This window comes from Anneissia japonica, unplaced genomic scaffold (genome assembly GCF_011630105.1).
Source record: "Anneissia japonica isolate Jap-2015-1 unplaced genomic scaffold, ASM1163010v1 scaffold287588_len240510_cov160, whole genome shotgun sequence".
Lineage (NCBI taxonomy): Eukaryota > Metazoa > Echinodermata > Crinoidea > Comatulida > Comatulidae > Anneissia > Anneissia japonica.
The window spans coordinates 86,360-106,491 of NW_022716955.1; the positions used below are offsets into that span (position 1 = coordinate 86,360).

General features: G+C 32.1%; 1 protein-coding gene across 1 annotated transcript in view; it reads right to left on the bottom strand.

The window, feature by feature from the left end:
• LOC117110072 (F-BAR and double SH3 domains protein 2-like) overlaps positions 1 to 20,132 on the bottom strand; it is a 54,422-nt gene that overhangs the window by 20,582 nt on the left and 13,708 nt on the right. The window contains exons 3-7 of the mRNA XM_033252653.1: positions 20,060 to 20,105; positions 17,164 to 17,249; positions 6,188 to 6,332; positions 3,208 to 3,344; positions 1,429 to 1,621 (exon numbers count right to left, since the gene is read on the bottom strand). Of these exons, the coding sequence (XP_033108544.1) occupies positions 1,429 to 1,621; positions 3,208 to 3,344; positions 6,188 to 6,332; positions 17,164 to 17,249; positions 20,060 to 20,105 (607 nt within the window). The remainder of the gene's footprint in view (positions 1 to 1,428; positions 1,622 to 3,207; positions 3,345 to 6,187; positions 6,333 to 17,163; positions 17,250 to 20,059; positions 20,106 to 20,132) is intronic.

The window sequence follows — 20,132 nt, forward strand, 5'->3', positions numbered from 1 at the left end:
ATCCACTTTATTTGAAACAATACCATGATAGGTATGGTAGTTTCTGGATTTACATATTTTTTATTTCTTCTAATTTTGAAGCAATGTTCGCCTCAATTTCTGCCAGTAATTACTTTTTCTCAGCGGCAGTTCGACGCGCAGGCTGTTCGCTTTTGGCGATACGGTCAGACCATAGAGAAAATAGAACATTTCTCTATGGTCAGACTACATTTACTCTCGGCCTGATCAGCAAACCTTATGGATTACTTTTTCAGACCTTCAATATCAGCGCAATACATCTTTTCTTACTCTTCTTTAAATTATCTAACTCATCTTTCTTAGATTGCCTCTTTCATTTTTTCAACGCCTCGGCTGCCATAAACCTGTCTGCTCTAAAAAAAAAATACTGTACACTACATAATCAGTCGACAGTGTATACATGCCCAAATTTAGCATGTATTTCACAGTACCGAAAATTATTAGTGCCCTTACATGTACCCGCCTCGCGTCTCCTTTGTGTAACATCAAAGGGCGAGAGACACGCGTGTGTAAAGTAATACTATAGACATGCCGCCCTACTTTTGAGAAATAGCTAGAGTATGCGGGCAAAGGTCTGTACTTTAATTGTGTATGAGTATTGAAAAGACAAAAAAAAACGAACATTTATTAGTTTATTTTAATCATGACCTGGAATTTAGGTATATCATGCGAAATACGATAAATGTGTAAATAATCAAATTTCCAGGACATTGAACAATTATTCAAGGACAATCATAAATTTCCAGGACTTTCCAGTACTGGAAAATGCTCATTCTTTTTTCCAGGACATTCAAGGAATTTAAGGACGCGTACGAACCCTGTACTAATGTTAATGTGATCTTTTTTTTTTGTCTGCATTGGAATAAACTTAACAATGTACACAGGAATTAGTTATACGAACTTATGATATAACTATTGTATCAAAGAGCTAGATGAATACACATCTATCTATGCGAGTTGAAATGTAATAATCCTTAGCTCTTTTTCATACTATTGGCTGGACGTGTGATATAGCATTCCTCATTTAGAAACGACACATTAAAAAACAAATTACTATAGGAGTGATGTTTTGTCCTACCTGACGTATTAATACGTCAGGTAGGGCAAAACGTCACTCCTATGATATTTCCTGATGCAAACTCGCATTGTAATAACAAAATAATTGCTAGTTTTTATTAATAATAAATTGCGGGAGGCTGACTTGAGAGTGGTAGCAAGGTAAATGGCTTGACTAAGGCGAAAAGGCCAAAAGAGGACAAATTATCTCAAGATTATTAAATTAATGGATTTAGATTAACTGACAGAATTTTTAATGAAGTAACTTCAAGTGATATAGCAGAGGGAGGAAGTATAAAAGATAGAACAATTATATAATTTTTTAAAAACCTATAGAATTATATCAATACTTACGCTCAGCAATTCCCTAAGGTCGACAGTGTGGTATCGGAGCTGATGGGCATTGGCTGCCCCCAGCGCCAACAGGTATTCGTTTCTTGCAAGGCAGGAACGTTTTTCGCAAGCATCCCTACGACTCGCCAACTTGGCGTTGCCTTTCTCTAGTGCTGAGCGGGACTGGTAGAATCTAACTGTACCCTTTTTCAATCTGGTAAATGTAAAGATAAAGGTAAAGGTAGGAGAATAACCCGTAACTCGCAGCGTAATTGTGTTGATTTGCGTATGAGTACGGTCCATGACTACCTAGCGACCGTAAAATGGCACTTTTTTATGGTAGCTACATGTTCCCATCATTCCACAACAGGGGCTGAAATGAACCATAGCATCGGGGCAAACCCCTAGTGTTAAATAATATGTTTGACAGATGTCTCTTAAATATTCAAATATTTCAAAAAAATACTTTTCAAGGTGTTTAACCAGTTTTCATTATCATACAACATCATCATTATGTGTTAATGCATATAAACATATTTAATATTTATCAATATTCATATCGTTACTACATAATAACTATTATGCTACTTTCATTCTACCACGCTGGTACTATATTTCATAACCATATAATAAAATAAGTCAATCAAAAAGTTAATGATATAGTATCATAAATAAATCTTTGAGGAAAACATATTTACACTAACAATTAATCATTAACCATAATTTAATCATTATCAATATTAATATCCAATTTACTACACAATAACCAATATGCTACTTAACTCTACCATCTGGTACTATATAACCATAATAAAATAATAAAGTCAACCAAAAAGTTAATGCTACAGTATCATAAACAAAACTATGGACACTAATATTCAAACCAGAAAGAATCTTGAAATGGGGAAAATATGTTTGTTTTCTCTCACTATGTATTTATCTAGAGTGGTGATGTTTCTCGATACCAAAGTTATAACAAGCCACAAGCCATGTTTATACGGCAATCTGCTTTCGGAGAAGTAACACTGATAATCTCCAGTCAAGCAGCTATACAATAAAAAAAATCATCGGTTGTCCTAAGAAATCACATGATAAGAACTGACCTGAAAAAAATGCACGCATTACTGCTTGTTTTTAAAACTTTGTCAAAAAAGTTTTTAAATGTACAGTATGATAAAAACATAATTTTCCTAATAATAATAATTGTATTTACGCTGTTTATCAACAGAAACTTATTTGAATAAGATCATGCCGATGATATCTGGATTTGGATTTATTCAGTGTAAACTGAAAGTCTAGAAGAAGACTTATTTCCAGTGAGGTCCTTCTGGTGGTGATTGGGCAGTACATCAGGAGACAATCCCTACTCTTTTCCGAAGAGTGTAACGTGTTCTTTAACGTGCACATGGACCATCAATGCACACAGGACCAACGGCTTAAAAGTTTCATCCAAAGACGGTGCGCTATTGTAACTTGTACTTCAGCCCTCTAGCTAAAACACAAGGAGAGGCAGAGATGGGAATTGAACCCGGAACCTAGAGATCTCCACGGTTCAACACAAACACAGCGGCTACCACCAGGTTAGCCAACTGAACTAAGCTGCTCTCTCTCTGTTAACACTGCTGCGAAGGTAACTCTATATATCATCGCAGTTACTGATCTGTTATGCGGAGTTACTAACAATGTATACACGGCCACTTAAACACCTACTGTATATCAACGGATAAACGCGACCATCACAGTGATCTGCGCTGTAAACAAGGCTATAATAAATACACATATAATTATTTAAAAACATACTTATTTTCTGCCTCAGCTGCTTTTTCTTTAACATCTTGTGCAATCCTTTCACATTCTATGTAATTCTTCTTTGCTTTGGTCATCTCATGGACTGTATTGTACATTTCTTCATGGTTCAGAGTCATTATTTCCTCAACCTGCAGGGAATAGAAAGAAGCGAGATGGTTAAAAAAAAACCATACAATTCAACTTTACTTTTAATAATAAAGAAGAAAGATGTATTATTAGTTGGATTTATATAGCACTTTATACCGAAAGCAGTCTAAAAGCGCACAAGGTGTGGACTTCGCTTGTACAGTAACACTTGTCTGCCCACATTCCAGTGTCCCTGCCTAAACTGCTCAGCCATCCGGCTCATCATAATTTTATAATGTTTAAAAAAAGAATAAAATTCAACTTTATTTTATCCTTAATTTGACTTATTTTTTATTAATCCACATACAAGTAGTAACATATACAGTATTCCTGATGATGACATAATTAATGTCGAAATATTGAATCCCAACACGATGGCATGTATTTCAATATACAGTATGAGTCAGATTATAGAATATGCTATTCATAATAAAAATTGAGTTGCCATAGAAACATAATAGACAAATTCATGCATGTCAAACATATACTATTAAGTGCACTGTATTCAGTCAAAGAATATAAAACTGCAAAAGCTCTGACTCTCGGGGTTTCGTTGGAACGTAATCCTACTTCAAAAAGTACTAACTCGAAACAGAGGACTTTCTTCAAAAGACGAGGTTCGAACTCTATTCAAATTCTAATAGAGTGCCCCTTATATCGTGCTAGTACTTTTTTCAACATTTAATTGCGCACATACAAAATCAGGGCAGTTGGACTTCTTGCTATACTCTTTGAAAATAGTGACAATTTCGATTTTGATGAATTTGACTTCACGCAAAACTGTCATAAAAATGAACTCATCAATACAATGTCTTATCTTGTTTTTTATTTAAAAATACTGCCTCAAAATGTTATTATATTATATGTTATTTTGATTCATAGTCAACAGATTGATGCCTCTTTTTCATTATTATAAACTGTCATATTTTACTAATTAAAATGTGCTTAAACTCAATCTCATATACTGTATATGTATGTTTTTCTATAAAAAAAAAAAATAACCTAAAATTAAAGTAGTTAATAATTATTTTAGTTTCTATAAATTTTGTTTTACTACATTCTTTAACTACAAAGTAACTGATTTATGTATTTGGATTTACAGTTTTGAAATAACTTTTTATTTTAGCTTTATTTTATTTTATTTCACCAAAATCCAACGACAACAAACGTCACCCACAGTAGGATATGACAAAGTTTCAAATAAATATTGATGATCCATTTTTATTTGAATACCCTTATCAAACTTCTCAATCATTTAATTTTAATGTTATTCCTCAAAGTTGCAAAATTTTCTGTTCATATGTAATAAATATAACTAATAGTATGAAAGTATTGTAGTGTGCTGGTTCCATGCTTTGTAATGCTTCATTATTCATCCCACATCTGGGGCAATTCCTGTATTAGGCCTAATAAATATACAGTACACCTCATTTAAAATACAAAACCGGAAATGCCATGCGTGGAATCCATAACATAACCTTCCGCCTACTTCCACAATGGTATTGGTATTTTTCAGAGACAAGTACAATATGAAATGATACACCAAGTACTATATGGAACGGTACACCAATACAATCGCTATTGTTTTGATAGTGAGTCAGTGACGTGAACCATGCAATAGGCATGAGGCTATTATATAGGAACACTGACTTGGAGGGAAATCCTGAACCAATCTATGACCTCAATTCATGCAATCAGAATGAGTGCATTGTCCTGAATGGAATACTGATAACACAACAATTGGACGAAATGTACCACCAAGTTCTCTGATATTTTTACATTAATCAGTCACCAATCTGACAGATTTTAAATGAATGACTACAGTACACCGGTTGGGTGGGGGGGGGGATGCGCAAGGGCCCCGGGGTCCAGGTTCCAGTCACATATCAACGGTTGGTTGTTAACAATGAACGCGCAAAGGCTGCACACAACTACTAGATTCTACTAAGTGCGTGGTTGGTTAGGTTGTTTTGGTCGGGAAGGAGAAATTTTCTCTGTAAATTGATTCTCAAATGAAATAACAAAAGCTCTCTAATGACTCTGGGCTACTGCATGACCGTTTTTATATTTTTAACAAAAACCAATTTATTCTAATTTCAAAATATATTATTTATTTAATTTTTATTTCAAATATTATTTATTAATTTGTGATAATTCGTTATCACGCATTCAGACTTGGGCTAAATGCATGACAAATTTCTAATCACGCATGTGTTTCTGCAAAATGCGTGTTTCATCCAAAATCACTTTGATTTGGTTGGTAAAATGGTTAATTATTGTCTTTTTCGGTTTATTTTATCCAGTCTCTAGTTGGATCTTTACTTGCCAGTGAATAGTGCTTATTGTGCATGGCAGTCCTGGTTGGTTTTAGGTTATTTCTTGATTTAGTTTTTTTTTTTTTTCCTCAGTCTGTTATTACTTTTTACTCTCTGTTTTTGTTTATGTTCTGTAAAGGCACATAAAAGCTATGGCATTATGTGCTAAAAATGTAACATTATTATTATTACTATTAATTTAAAGATGTACTTTCACAAAAATAAATGACATAAATCAAACATAAATTTTAAATACACTAATTAAATGTTCAATTTGATTAATTTGTAAAATCAACTATTTTTAAAATCAGCATTTGTTAAACGGAAGATCTTTGTACTGTCACCCTGACAAAAGGCAATGAATACAAAGTCCATCATAAAAAACATTTATAATAGTATGAATAAAAAAAAGAATAGGCTTGTTTAATTAATGATTACTTATTATATCAATCATAATCCAAACACTATACTGTAGTACAGCAAACATCCATCTATTATTTCTATTATTCTTTCCTAGTAATTAAACTTACACGTTTCATTCGTTGCACTTTAGCCCTACTCTCAGCCTTTGCCCTCTCCGCCACTTGTGAAATGTAAGTTTCTGCCGATGTTAGACGTAGCTTAGCAACCTTGTCCATCTCATTCAGGAGGTTCTTCCATACTGTAGCAATTGTCCTAATGGAAAGTATAAATATTCATTTATTTATTTATTGAATGATAATCAGTTGAATGTATGAATTCATTTTCTATTGAATGATATAATATATTGAATGCATGAATATTCATTTATTTATTGAATGATAATCAGTTGAATGTATGAATTCATTTTCTATTGAATGATATAATATATTGAATGCATGAATATTCATTTACTTATTGAATGATAATCAGTTGAATGTATGAATTCATTTTCTATTGAATGATATAATATATTGAATGCATGAATATTCATTTATTTATTGAATGATGATATAATCTATTGAATATATTCATTTATTTATTGAATGATAATTTGTTAAAAGTATGAATATACATTTATTTACCGAATGATAATCTATTGAATATATGAATATTTATTTTTTATTGAATGATAATCTATTGAATGTATGATTATTCATTTACTTTTGAATGATAGTCTTGAATGTATGAATATACTTGAGAATATTTAAAAATTAATATAATAATTATAATAATAATAATAATAATAATAATAATAATAATAATAATAATAATAATAATAAGCAATTAGTAGAGCTCCGCATAGTACACTATAGGAAAATTATTATACAAAGGTTAGATTTAATGCTTGAAAAAATTTGAAGGAAACTTTTGAATGCATTAAACTAACCTAAGTATAATAATTTTCAATTACAATTCAATTTTCATCGCGGTGCGCAAAGTCTTCTCGATGACGAACAAAATAATGTTTTTTTATATTTTGCACACAAACTTTAAAAAAAATCAAGCCAAGTGTCCACTAATTGAAAAATTATTGGAATGTGATGCAGTGATGACGTCATGATTGACTTTATAATAATGATTATAATTATGTAATAATAATAATAATAACAATAATTAAGAGGTAGGAGGACATAAATAAAGAATTTTTTTTTTATTCGTAAAGGAATTATATCAAAGCCATTTATTTATCGAATAACCTCTTCAATGTATGAACATTCATTTATTGGCTAGTTTTGTATCAAAGCCATTGTTAGTTGAAGGCTATCAACTTTAACCACCAGGCTATAGGACTCCCAACTACAACTTTATCATCATCATTATAAACAGAAACTTAACATGACACTGCAAATACATTATCAATTTCAGTTTTGTAAAGTATAATTATAATAATACTGGCAGTAGGCACTATTATGGAGGGCATGGCTATCTAGTGATCATCAGCGATAGAAAATACAATTACATTTTCATATCATTGTATTTTCCCTGTTTTCATTGTTCAACAAAACTAATTAAAATCTTTTTTATACTATTATTATAATGGTTTATCATATTTATTTTTTCTCATACAACTTTTCGGTGAGAAGTAGCACTTTCGAAATCTCATTCATTATTAGGTTGTCTTGTGTTTCTTTGTACAATTAAAACTAATAATTACCAATTATAATTAGTTTATACTATAGTACATTAATGTATAATGGTTGTTTTTTATATATTTTATTTCTTTCTCAATCAACAATAACTGATTTGTGTTTTCTATTTGCTTTGTACAACAAAAAACTGATATCAATAAACTTACTTTTATGTCCCAATATTATTCATTTGTTTATCATTCATTCGGGTCAATACCCGACTATATTACAACTCATTAGACCAACAGCCATAGTGAAAGCAATATCACAAAAATTATGAGAAAGTAGATATCCTCTTTAGAGAGGCAGACATAAAACAAAGTTTGATAAATTAATTTGCACTAACATTTCTAATTTGATACTTCGACAATGCACAATAGTTTATTAATTCTTTTTCTTATTATATCATGTTCAGCTATTTTAAGTTGTATTATTAGTATCTTCTAAACATGTATTATCGTTTACCACCTCATACAATTTTTAATCATCAAAAAGAATTCCAAAAAATAAAGCCTAAATTACAGTATATCCAGCAGGTCATATTTTAAGCCCAAAATATACCTCCAAGAAATGTTCCATTGCTCAGATTCAATTATAACAATAACATATTATCTGAGATTACTCCTCTACCAAACAAAAAACAGATAATTATTGTTGACATTTACATCAAATGACATTAAATTTTGCTGGTATTTTACATTGACTGCTACATAAATTCACTACTCCAGAGAAGAAACTATAGGTCAGTTGATTTTTAAAACTTCCTCTGATCTTCATTCCGGATTGTCATCAAGGACACGGGTCACTTTATGGGAAACCAACTGCATACAGTTGAATCTCCCTTGTAGAACAAGACTAGTGGGTGAATGTAAAATACCGTAAAACCTCAAATTGAAGCCCAATGGGTGTAATATCGAGAGGAAGCCCATGTCAAATTGAAGCCCCCACTTTAGTTTGCAAAATTAGTCTCAAAGATAGCATAGGCTTCTGTTGGAAAAAGTACAATATATGTACACTGTATATGAATTTCAAAAAAACAAAATAAATTTAAAAAAACCTTGGTTTATACAGTAGTTTAGGTGATTTAATGTCAGTTAATGCACTCCATGATACAGATTGAAGTTACAGTACAATGGCCTTATTTATTGTTTTATACTGTAGTATAGTACAAATTCCCAAAATTTACAGCATGCATTTTGAAAAGAAACCTCCCACCCCCTCTTTCTACTTTGCAAAAACAGCCTCAAAAAGAAGCTCATCCAATTTTAGCAAAAAAAAAATACTGTACTCTCCTGACTATCAAATCTGATTTTACAAAAACATGTGATATTCCTAAATATGGACATGATGACATCACATCATCACCATATATAGGCCACAAAATTATATGAGTATACAACATTTTGATCATCTGGACAGTGCTTATGATTCAAGGTATAGACCAAAAAAAAAATGTTAAATTGAACTCTTGCGGTATGTACTTATTCCGATAAGTATCACTACGATGATGTCATTAACCAAATGTTCATATTAGTCACTCATATTATTTCTATATTTTAGACTAAAATACAAAGCTTTCCTAAGCAGAGTAAAGCCAATTGGAAACACTGAAAGAATGTACAGTTAATGTATACTGTTATTGATTCTTAATATACCATTTCACTGTAGTCACACATTAAATCCAATATACAATATTACTACAGCACTATCCAACTATAATTAAATATAGGGCACTGTATAAACAAAACATCATCTTATATTATGTATTATTTTCATCTTTCATCATATCAATAATATATTTTTAAAAACTGCATAAAAATCATTATATTTTAATGTAATTATTGAAGGGAACATTTTTAGTTGTCATGCCAAAACCATATCATACATTATGTTTGAATGTTTTCTTCCAAGTGTTTTAAAATGGATTACTGTTTGCTGTTTAACTGATTACCATTTCTTGGAAGTCACACATTAAGTTCTGCACTTGTCATTACCTAAACATGCATTTAATTAGAAAAATTCAAATTTCAACGTCTACTATTAGTATTCAATATGGAACAGTGTACCACAAAACATTAGCTTTTTATATTACATTACAGCAGTTGATATCTGTATTCTGTAAAAAAAAACTGTACACTAAAACCATTATATTTTAAAGTTAGTATACAACTTTTGTTTGATGTGCCAAAACCGTGGTATTTGGGGTCTAATAGAATCCCTACAATTAAAGACCTGCACTCTACAGGGGTCCCAAGCTGAAAAAATCGACATCCAGTAGACCTGTTTAAATGAGTTTTCATCTATAGACATTTTGCTGTACATGGTAAAAACCATTAGGATTGTCATTAACTGCTGGGAGATAATTGATAATCAGTAGTAAAAACATGCCAAAACATGCAAATATCATCATGAATTTGCGGGAGATGGTATATTTCGGAAGATTCTTGCTTGCTCGTGGGAGTGAGCGTGGGAGTCCTTCCTGCCAATTTCCCGGACACTCCAACCAGGACTCTGCAGGGGACTTGGAACCCCTGGGCAGTAAATGTGGTCTCTGGATTTCTCTATTTAGGGATATAATGGCTATTATTTATTCTTAATAAAACATTTAATGGTAGCCAGAAATCAACTTGTCTTTCCATTAAAATACAACATCGCCACTAACATTGCCGAATATTCAATACACAAAACTCTGTACAAAAAACAAAACACTGCCCAATATTTCTATGTGTAAGTCATATTACAATTATAGAGAAAATTGCATTAAACATCACTAATTATTTTATAGTGGTCTTTAATTAGAGGGAAAATTTTTCAGTTTGGTCTGCTAAAACCATGGTCTTTGCTCTCTAGATAGACGGAATTGGAGGAACAGATAATGATAAAAGATAGGCATTCAACCTGGCCCGCAGAAATGTGGTCTTTAATTGGAGGTGGTCTTCAAATAGAGGGGGTCTTTAATTGGAGGGAGACCTGGTAATTACAGTACTTAAAAAATTAGAGAGTACATGTAGTACTCAAAGAGGATATCACAAAGTAATCAGTCATTATTCTGCTTTAAAAATGTAAACTCAGTATTTGAAAGACTACTGTATTTCTATAGATTATTTAGCAAATATTGTACTATATTATATATTAGACACACTGATACAAAACCAGATGAAACTATTTGATCATTGTACAGTTAGATACCGTTTAATATTATGTTTTAGACCCTGTTAATGTTTTAACCTTGACGACATTCTATTTTATTTATGATCGTTATCTGATGTATCAGACTTTAATTCATTCAGAACCAAGTGTTTGAATGAAAGGTATATTTCCTGCTTCTACAGTATTTATATACCTCGGTTCAAACCTGGCTGTAGTCAGCTTTTAAATTAGCTCCATAAGTAACCAATACGGGAGTTAGTTGGTTAAAGGGCCACAATTGTACAGTATCCATAACATGTATATCAGGTAGCACTGCCAGAGGGCCCAGACCAAATTTCTAAGTTTAATGAGAATGAAGAAAGAAATATTATTACTAATTTTAATTTTTTCTATTGACAAACATGCTGCTTTATAGCAGTGGCAGATCCAGGGAGTACAGAAAGTAGAGCTTCTTTCGGCAGAAGCCAAAAAAATAAGTATCTAAGAAAACTGTGCAATCACTTAAAGTCAGGCTCCAGAGAAAAAAAAGTTTTGATATGTTGTAGAACTGATTTTTCTAAGACAGAAAAAAGTAGTTGTAAATGAGATACAGATTTTTTGATATTTAAAAATTGGGGGAAAAGGTGTAAATATGGGCGGTTACGCCCCTTTTTCCACCAGTTTTTAAATATTCAAAAATATTATTCACCATTCCCCAGTTTTTCGTCAAACAACTTTTTTCTGTCTTAGAAAAATCAGTTCTACAACATATCAAAAATTTTTTTTTCCTCCGGAGTCTGATTTTAAAAACTCTGAACCCAAAAATCAAGGAAAATCGGAACCCATTCCTCTTGGTTCGAAAGCCACTTGCGTCTCTTCCACCTGTATTATTATTCTTAAATTTGCCCATTAACACCTACTGTTCTGTAACATACACTGACCTTTGATCATTGGTGGACAAAGACAAGCCAAACCAGTCAATCTTCGCAAAAATTTATTAAATTAGCTCCATAAGTAACCAATACGGGAGTTAGTCGGTTAAAGGGCCACAATTGTACAGTATCCATAACATGTATATCAGGTGGCACGGCCAGAGGGCCCAGACCAAATTTCTAAGTTTAATGAGAATGAAGAAAGAATTATTATTACTAATTTTAATTTTTTCTATTGACAAAACATGCTGCTTTATAGCAGTGGCAGATCCAGGGAGTACAGAAAGTAGAGCTTCTTTCGGCAGAAGCCAAAAAAATAAGTATCTAAGAAAACTGTGCAATCACTAAAGTCAGGCTCCAGAGAAAAAAAAGTTTTGATATGTTGTAGAACTGATTTTTCTAAGACAGAAAAAAGTAGTTGTAAATGAGATACAGATTTTTTGATATTTAAAAATTGGGGGAAAAGGTGTAAATATGGGCGGTTACGCCCCTTTTTCCACCAGTTTTTAAATATTCAAAAATATTATTCACCATTCCCCAGTTTTTCGTCAAACAACTTTTTTCTGTCTTAGAAAAATCAGTTCTACAACATATCAAAAATTTTTTTTTCCTCCGGAGTCTGATTTTAAAAACTCTGAACCCAAAAATCAAGGAAAATCGGAACCCATTCCTCTTGGTTCGAAAGCCACTTGCGTCTCTTCCACCTGTATTATTATTCTTAAATTTGCCCATTAACACCTACTGTTCTGTAACATACACTGACCTTTGATCATTGGTGGACAAAGACAAGCCAAACCAGTCAATCTTCGCAAAAATTTATTTATTAGTTGTCAATACATGGTTAAACAGTAAAATGAGAGCCATAAAATGATAAAAGCATCATTTAAATCCAACATTTCATTATGAAGTTTAAACAAGAGTTTAACATACAGCTGTTTTAAAGAACAATATCTGAGAAATCAGCCTTCAAAGTTTACGATTTGGGGAATTTCTCAAGCAGAAACCATCACCAAATCATTGAAAATTGTTGTTTTAACATTGGAAATGGAAAAACAACCACATAGCATAATGTAGGTTTATAAAGTTTACGGCAATAAAATAGATTTCAAAACTTTTGACATTTCAGCATGTTTTGGCCATTATCTCTGGAACACGATTTGCTTTGCAATGTGCGACTGGTTTGGCTTGTCTTTGCCACATATTTTTAAAATTTTTGGTGACATAAATTTTTAATTTAAATATTACTATTATAATTATTAATATTATTACAATATTATTAAAATTTTCAATTTTTTTTCTATGAATTGCCAATTAACAAGTTCAACAATTTTCCATTGAAAATATTGGACAATGAGGTATCAAGAATATTGCATTTTTGAAGATGATGTCATACAGTAGTATAATCCTATTCATAGCTGTTACCAAGGTGAATTTTTAAATGTAAACAAATTTTAAAAACCAAAACCAAACAAAATAGTAGTGTACCGTTTAACGGCATCCAACTGTTTGATGTCTACAACAGCAGGCAGTCCGCCGCTACACGACTGACTGTAACCTCAGTCTAATACTTCAATCAAGGAAGTTCATTTCACAGTCATAGGGATATATGCCAAAAATAGCTAAATGATTCAAGCTAAAATATTTCTCAGGTATGAGAGTGGAAGGTTGAAACTTTGTGTCTGTTACTATTAAGATGTATTAGGAGAGATTTTGAAGTTAGAAGGCTTGAGTGAACAATGACAGGGACTGATAGACAGCTTTGTTTAAATCATCAATAATTTAACCATTTATCGTCTGTGATATTATAAAAAAAATTTTAAGAAGTGTAATAAAAAAAAAATTGTATGAATTTGTCAATGAACAACAATTTTCCAATGTAAATATTTAACAATAAGGTAACATGAACATCTAATTTTTAAAAGATGATGTCATAGCATAATTCTATCCATCTACCTTGGTGACTTTAACAATGTTTTTAATTATTTATGGACATTTTACTCCACAGTATGTACTAATTTTAACTTCAGATTTCAAGATCTATACAAACAAAAAAATATCAATGATGATCATAAAGATATAATAAGAATATAACAGCACTAACATCAATGCATTCGATGTTCGAAATATGCAAAGCTGTGTGTACTCAAAAAGATGGCTGTCGTAGATGCAGGCAATCAAAATACGCTTAAAGCATTGTTTTCAAAATTGTGCCCACAATTTTCAGTTGAAAATTTTGCTTACAGCTTTGATATACAGGTTTTATTATTTTGATATACTGTACAGCAATTTTCAATTGAAAGTCAGGTTTAAAATATTGTATAGCGGCAATTCAGATATTGAATTTTATTTGTTTTTCAGCTGATCGTCTTTTTTACCTTTATCTTCACTAAATAATTTTATAATGCAGAGACTCAAATGTTCATTACTGTAAATTTGATCGATACACTTTAAATGGACAAAGGTTAGCCAATATCTATGCAAAATATATGTAGTTATATAATATAACCACCCGTGATGCCTTTTATTACACAACACTAGCATCAAAACAGGAAGTGAATTGGTCATTATTACCTCAGGAGACAATCATACTCCTTTCAGAATACGATTCTTTTCCCTACACATTGCCAAATGTATGCAAGATTAACACAGAAATGCAGGCCTACTACCCAAAGGATGAGGGTATTGTCGAAAATATCTTTTTTCTAGACTCCATCCAATCGAAGATTCAGTAAAAATTGGCAGCAGTTGCAGCGCCAGGAGGGATCGGGGTTGGGGGGTCCTGGCCAGGTTCCTATTGCAGAAGCCAATCACTTTGTTGGAGAACATAGCTTTGTAAAAAACATGTTTACAGTCAGAGAATGCAATTTTTGGGCATTTAGATGTGCCTATTCTTACAATTTGCTCCAAATTTGGTGGGCCTACTGTATTATATTGTGTCAGAGAACCTGGACTCCTTTCCTTGTCAGGGAATTTCTGGCACAGGCACCGACTGGTACAGTTTGTTACCACTGTGTCACCACTATCTGTGATCCTCAATAAATTTACAATCATTACTATATAGTAGTGGTATCAATAAACATGACCCTGAATTTAATAGGTAAGCTTAAACCAGAAACTCCAATCCTAAAAAATACAACTGTATTTCAACATAATAAACTTTTCAAATTTACGCTGTTGTACAAAAGGTTGTGGTAAAAATGTTTAAAAAAACAATTTTTAGAATGATGTAAAAATTGTGTATTGTCATTGACGCCATAGATTTTTCATTATCAATATTTCTATTTTTTTCGCAGTGCCTTTCAATACTTGGATTACAGTAGTATTATACTTCTTATCTGAGAATTATCATTGGAACTTTCGGTTTGTGAAAAAATACGAAACACAAATCTAGTTATACAATGTTATCACTAATAATACATTTTTGTATGGTGGGTTGGGCATAAAAGTCAACATGCTTCCTATCACATTTCGTGATTTCAAAAATTTGAGCCCAATGGCAACAAAAAAATGTGCGAGAAACACCTGTACTGGATCATGTATGCACAAGCAAACAAATGTGAAATTGATTTTGATTATTGCGATGTTGACAAGTTGAATTTGAGGTGTCTAAAAACATTAAAAAGAGTTTGTTTCAAAGCTGAAATCAACACCTGCCCGATATCCTGCCATTATTTACCATCGATGCAACAGCAGAAAAGGATCTTTCTAATATTAACTGTAATAAGATTGTGGATTATTAAATATGTCAGTTAAATGATTTTTGTATGTTTTTTTTTTTATTGACATTGTCATTAAAACGATGAAAGGTCCAACTTCTAATTGTTGAACTGCTGAACTGAAACCCTTGAACTACAGTACTGTATGTATGCTTAATAAATTTCTCAGTAGCGCTAGTCGATTTATAACGCGCAAACAAATATAAATATAGACAATTTATAGATTATATTTGATAAACTACATTGGCCTGGCAAAACCGCTGGCGTGCACACTCCACTGGTTGGCTAAAGATTTGGTGAGTACAGGTATGACAAATGCATAGGAATCAGGAAATTTGTTGTCTTTTTTCTTTATTGTGCCAAAAATTCAAAAGCTACATGGGAGAAATTCACATAGTAGGCCTCTACAATATAATTTCCTAGATTTTTAAATTTTTTTGTTGATTCCTTTTATATATAGGCCTAACTATGTCTTACAGGTACTGTATGTAAATTTTATTCATGTAGCTTTCTTATTTAACTAAAAAAAGATCTATGCCAGTTTCCTGATTTCCTGTGCACTTGTTATATACTCGCCGAATCTTTTGTCTACTGTACCACTGGAGTGCACCTCCAGCATTTTTTAGCCTGGCCAAAGTAAATATTAAGAAAAATTTGTTAGACTATTAATTTATGAAAAAAATCCTATCTTTTTGAAAGAGGAGCAGATAGGGTCTGTTTTCTTTTTTCTATTGACTAGGCCTTTGCCAGGCTTAGAAACAAATATCCTACTAGAGGTCATGTCAAGAGGTCAAACTTTTTAGCGGTCACTATTTGCATTGAACCATGAATATGCTTCTAAATCCTTGGGTCACTACTGTAATCCCATCTCGCTGAGATCCTTGTGTCTGCTGGAGGGCTAAAATGCAAGTGTAACATATATCACACAGTTTTAAAAAAAAAGAGAGAGTTGGTACCGAGTATCGTATGTCCTATGTACAGTACGTACTGAAGAACACTGTAAACCCTTCAAACAAAAGCAATGAAGTGTTGTTCCCAAGTCACCAGCGATAGGAGGAGCCCATAAGAAATAAGTCTGTTACTTTTCCTAATGTGTTCAGGTGTGTTTCATATAACATGTTTTGGATTGTGAAATTTAAAAAAAAAAGGTTTTTCCACTCAAGAAAAAGGTTGCATAATTTGTTTTGACTGCAAGAATAAAAGATAAATTTGTATCCTGACATTACAACATAGACAGTATTTTGTCATTTCAGTTTTGATTATTCATTATTTTGATTGAACATTGTTTTATGTAACAAACATCTCAAGTAATTACAATACTTAAGTCTAATTTTTCGTGAAGTACATTCTTAAGTACCCGTTCCTGCAGTAAAATGAATTTTTATGTTTAAATAGTTATAAAAAATTTCCAGCAGTTTAGCCATTGCTCATAATGTCTATAGTTAGTAGTTTCGAATATGAAACTACTAAACAGTCTACTTCATGAATACTTACCTGGATAAACCTACTAATTGCCTATTCTTTCTCATTCTTTTTTAAGGGGTGTTTCTCGTGTGAGAAAGAATAGGCAGTTTATCCAGGTATAAAGTATCCACTCATAGACTACCAACATCACCTTTGATTTGTGTAATTCACTTACCTGTGCTCTCTGTTATCATCTGGAAGCTCGGGCTCTTTGCAACCTTCTCGTTTCTGTTGAAATTGTGCAACTAATTTCTGTAAACTCTGAAACAATAAAAAATATTTCAGTTACATTATTTTCAAACTACAGATTTCCCTCTAATTAAAGACCACCTTCAATTAAAACCACTCCTTTGGTTTTAAATTAGTATAAATGGCTTTTACTTTTATTATTCTAGACCAAAGCTGCCAAAGACTATGGAAACTCCAGTCCCAAGAGTGGTCGTTAATTGGAGAAAGGCCAGTATAACTTAAACATCAGAGGCAAACAAAATTAAATTCAAATCGTCAAAGTAGTCAATAGTTGATACGTACATAGGTTTCCGGCACGTATCTCCAACATTGGATACAGACTAGGCCTACAGTTTGTGGATGCGGCCAAAGAATAATATTAATTATATTTATTTGACATTACACTTTTACAACAGTGGCAGCACACAAGAAAGTGGTGCAGTCAAACTTAAACTAATGAACAAAGAGGAAAACAACAACTTAAAGCTAAACAAATGAAAGAACTAATAACTAAAGAAAATACAATTAAGAGTTTCAATAAATCATAAACATCCCTGACCCTCCCCACACAAATAATGTACATAATACACATAATACTAGGGTTATTTTAACACAAAATATGTACAAGATGACCAAAAAAGTGAAATACCTAGGCCTAAAAAAAGATCTAGCCCTCCTACTACTACACTTCTTCCCAAAGGGAAAATGTTATTTATTTTTATATGTAGCTAAGAAAATATGAATGAAAGATGTTCTTTAATGACAATATATTTTAAAATTTCACTGATACACTGCCTAATCATATCCACCTTTAAAGAGGTTCAAGAGAAATAAAAAAAAATGATAATTTAATTTTATAAATCCTTAAATTAAATAATTAACTTTGACACTCAATAAAAATTCTTATCAAAAGTCGGAAACAGCCTTGGTAAGTTGGCATTAAGCCTGTTTTTTTTTGTTTTTTTTTTTGCATTCCTAGGCCCCCTTTAGAATTGCTGCATGGGGGGGGGGGGCGAGCAAGCAACTATCTCCATGAATTTTAATTATTTCCCCATGACTATCCAGTTTTATCACGTGTTAGCAATAGCATTGGGCCTTCAGCCAACCCTGTCTAGTTTTAAATTTCCATTACATCATCACCATATTGACAGATCAACACAAGGCAATACGTCGATGATTAATGTTCAAGGAAGTGATTTAGAGAAATAAGATTTGCAAATAATCTAAATTCATACTCTGTATTCATGGTGGGATACCCTCACTGCTGATACAGTAATGTATCCTACATAATGTGTGGGATGTGTAATACTAATATTATAAATACCACAATACTCAAACAGTCATAAATCCCTTAACTGTACATTTATCAGTAGTGGGGGTAAAAATGTCAAAATCACAAAATCACATGATCACCTGAAACTACTGGCCAGGCAGATACTGTAGAGCAAATTCAATTTTAAGGAACTGTGCAGTGTGTTTGGTATTTTATATCAAATGTTTTTTTTTTCCCAAACAATTTTTTGTTATTTATATCGTAACGTCGTCAATCGCCAAAATTAACATTTGTAAAATATAGAGTTCGTACTTTGTAAGGACCGTCAGCTGACGTGATTGTATGGAGAATGCAACGCCATGATGCAAAGGCAACGGATCATTTTAATGACGATTCATTTAGACTGCCTCTGACAATCATCATTGCATCGTCCAACGTTCACAGGGATTCGTTGGCAGACGGCTGCGCAACCGCAGAAGGCGCCAGGCCTAAGAGAACATTAACACAGCGACTTTATTAATCGATGTCACTTAAAGTCCTTGACTTGTTCAGAGTAAAGGACTTTATAGAAAATTAAGACACAAACTATGAATATAAATGAAAATGATGCCCTCACTTGTGTCATAACATATTTGCTGTCCTTCAGTCCAATGCTTTAATCTACTTAGCAAATAAATTGAGATACTGGTATTCGGAATCTAGAATGGACTTCGGAATCTAGAATGGACAATCTAGATGGGAGTTGAGTTGATAAAAGTATACAATATTTACAATACAATTAAACACTAAAATCAAAGCTAGATCCACTTCTAAATATACCATACTTGTACTGTATCAGGGTGTACTGTATTTGAGCACTCATGTAAAACTGCATTCCGTATAATTTTCCAGATAATCTTACGGAATATTTAACAGGTGGTTAAATGTTCAAACAATTTACTAGTATCTATTTTCTTAATGTTTTTCTTTTCAGCAAATCGCTATTAGTAGGTAAGACACTATAACATATATATATGTGTGTGTATATATATATATATATATATATATATGTTATAGTTTAGTTTTGGCCTTCCTGTTTACTTGTTTAGTCTGTTTATTCTAATCTCACCCAGCCTAATGTTTCCAATCATGCTTGCATGAAATTCTCACTTTATACCATCTAGCTTTTCTACCCTCACTCACTCGCCACTGCAGAGGAAGGACTAGTGTTGTCCGAAAAAGCTCTGGTTCTATTTCTGGCTGTTTACTTACGTTTACTTTTTAGCTGTTGCTTATCATTTTTGTATCTCTACTGAGATCCAGCCATTGTTGTTTTTCAGTATTTTGCCTTTTAATCTATTTGTACACTGTTTTTTCATTGCTTTTGCATTTTATTTTACTTGGAGCATACATGCAAACCCACTCTTCAATATATATTATTATTGTTACTGACAAGATACCAGAATATATTTAATGTAAATAAACATTATGCTATGAAATCAAATAACATACCAAAAAGTACAATATTCTATCACTTAATTACTTTAAACAAATTATCAACAGTTTCTATTGGCGTTAGCACTTCACATACCTGGGCATATATCTTTTCTATGATTGATCGTTGTTTTGCAAACTCCCTGAAATAAAACAGAAATTTAAAAACT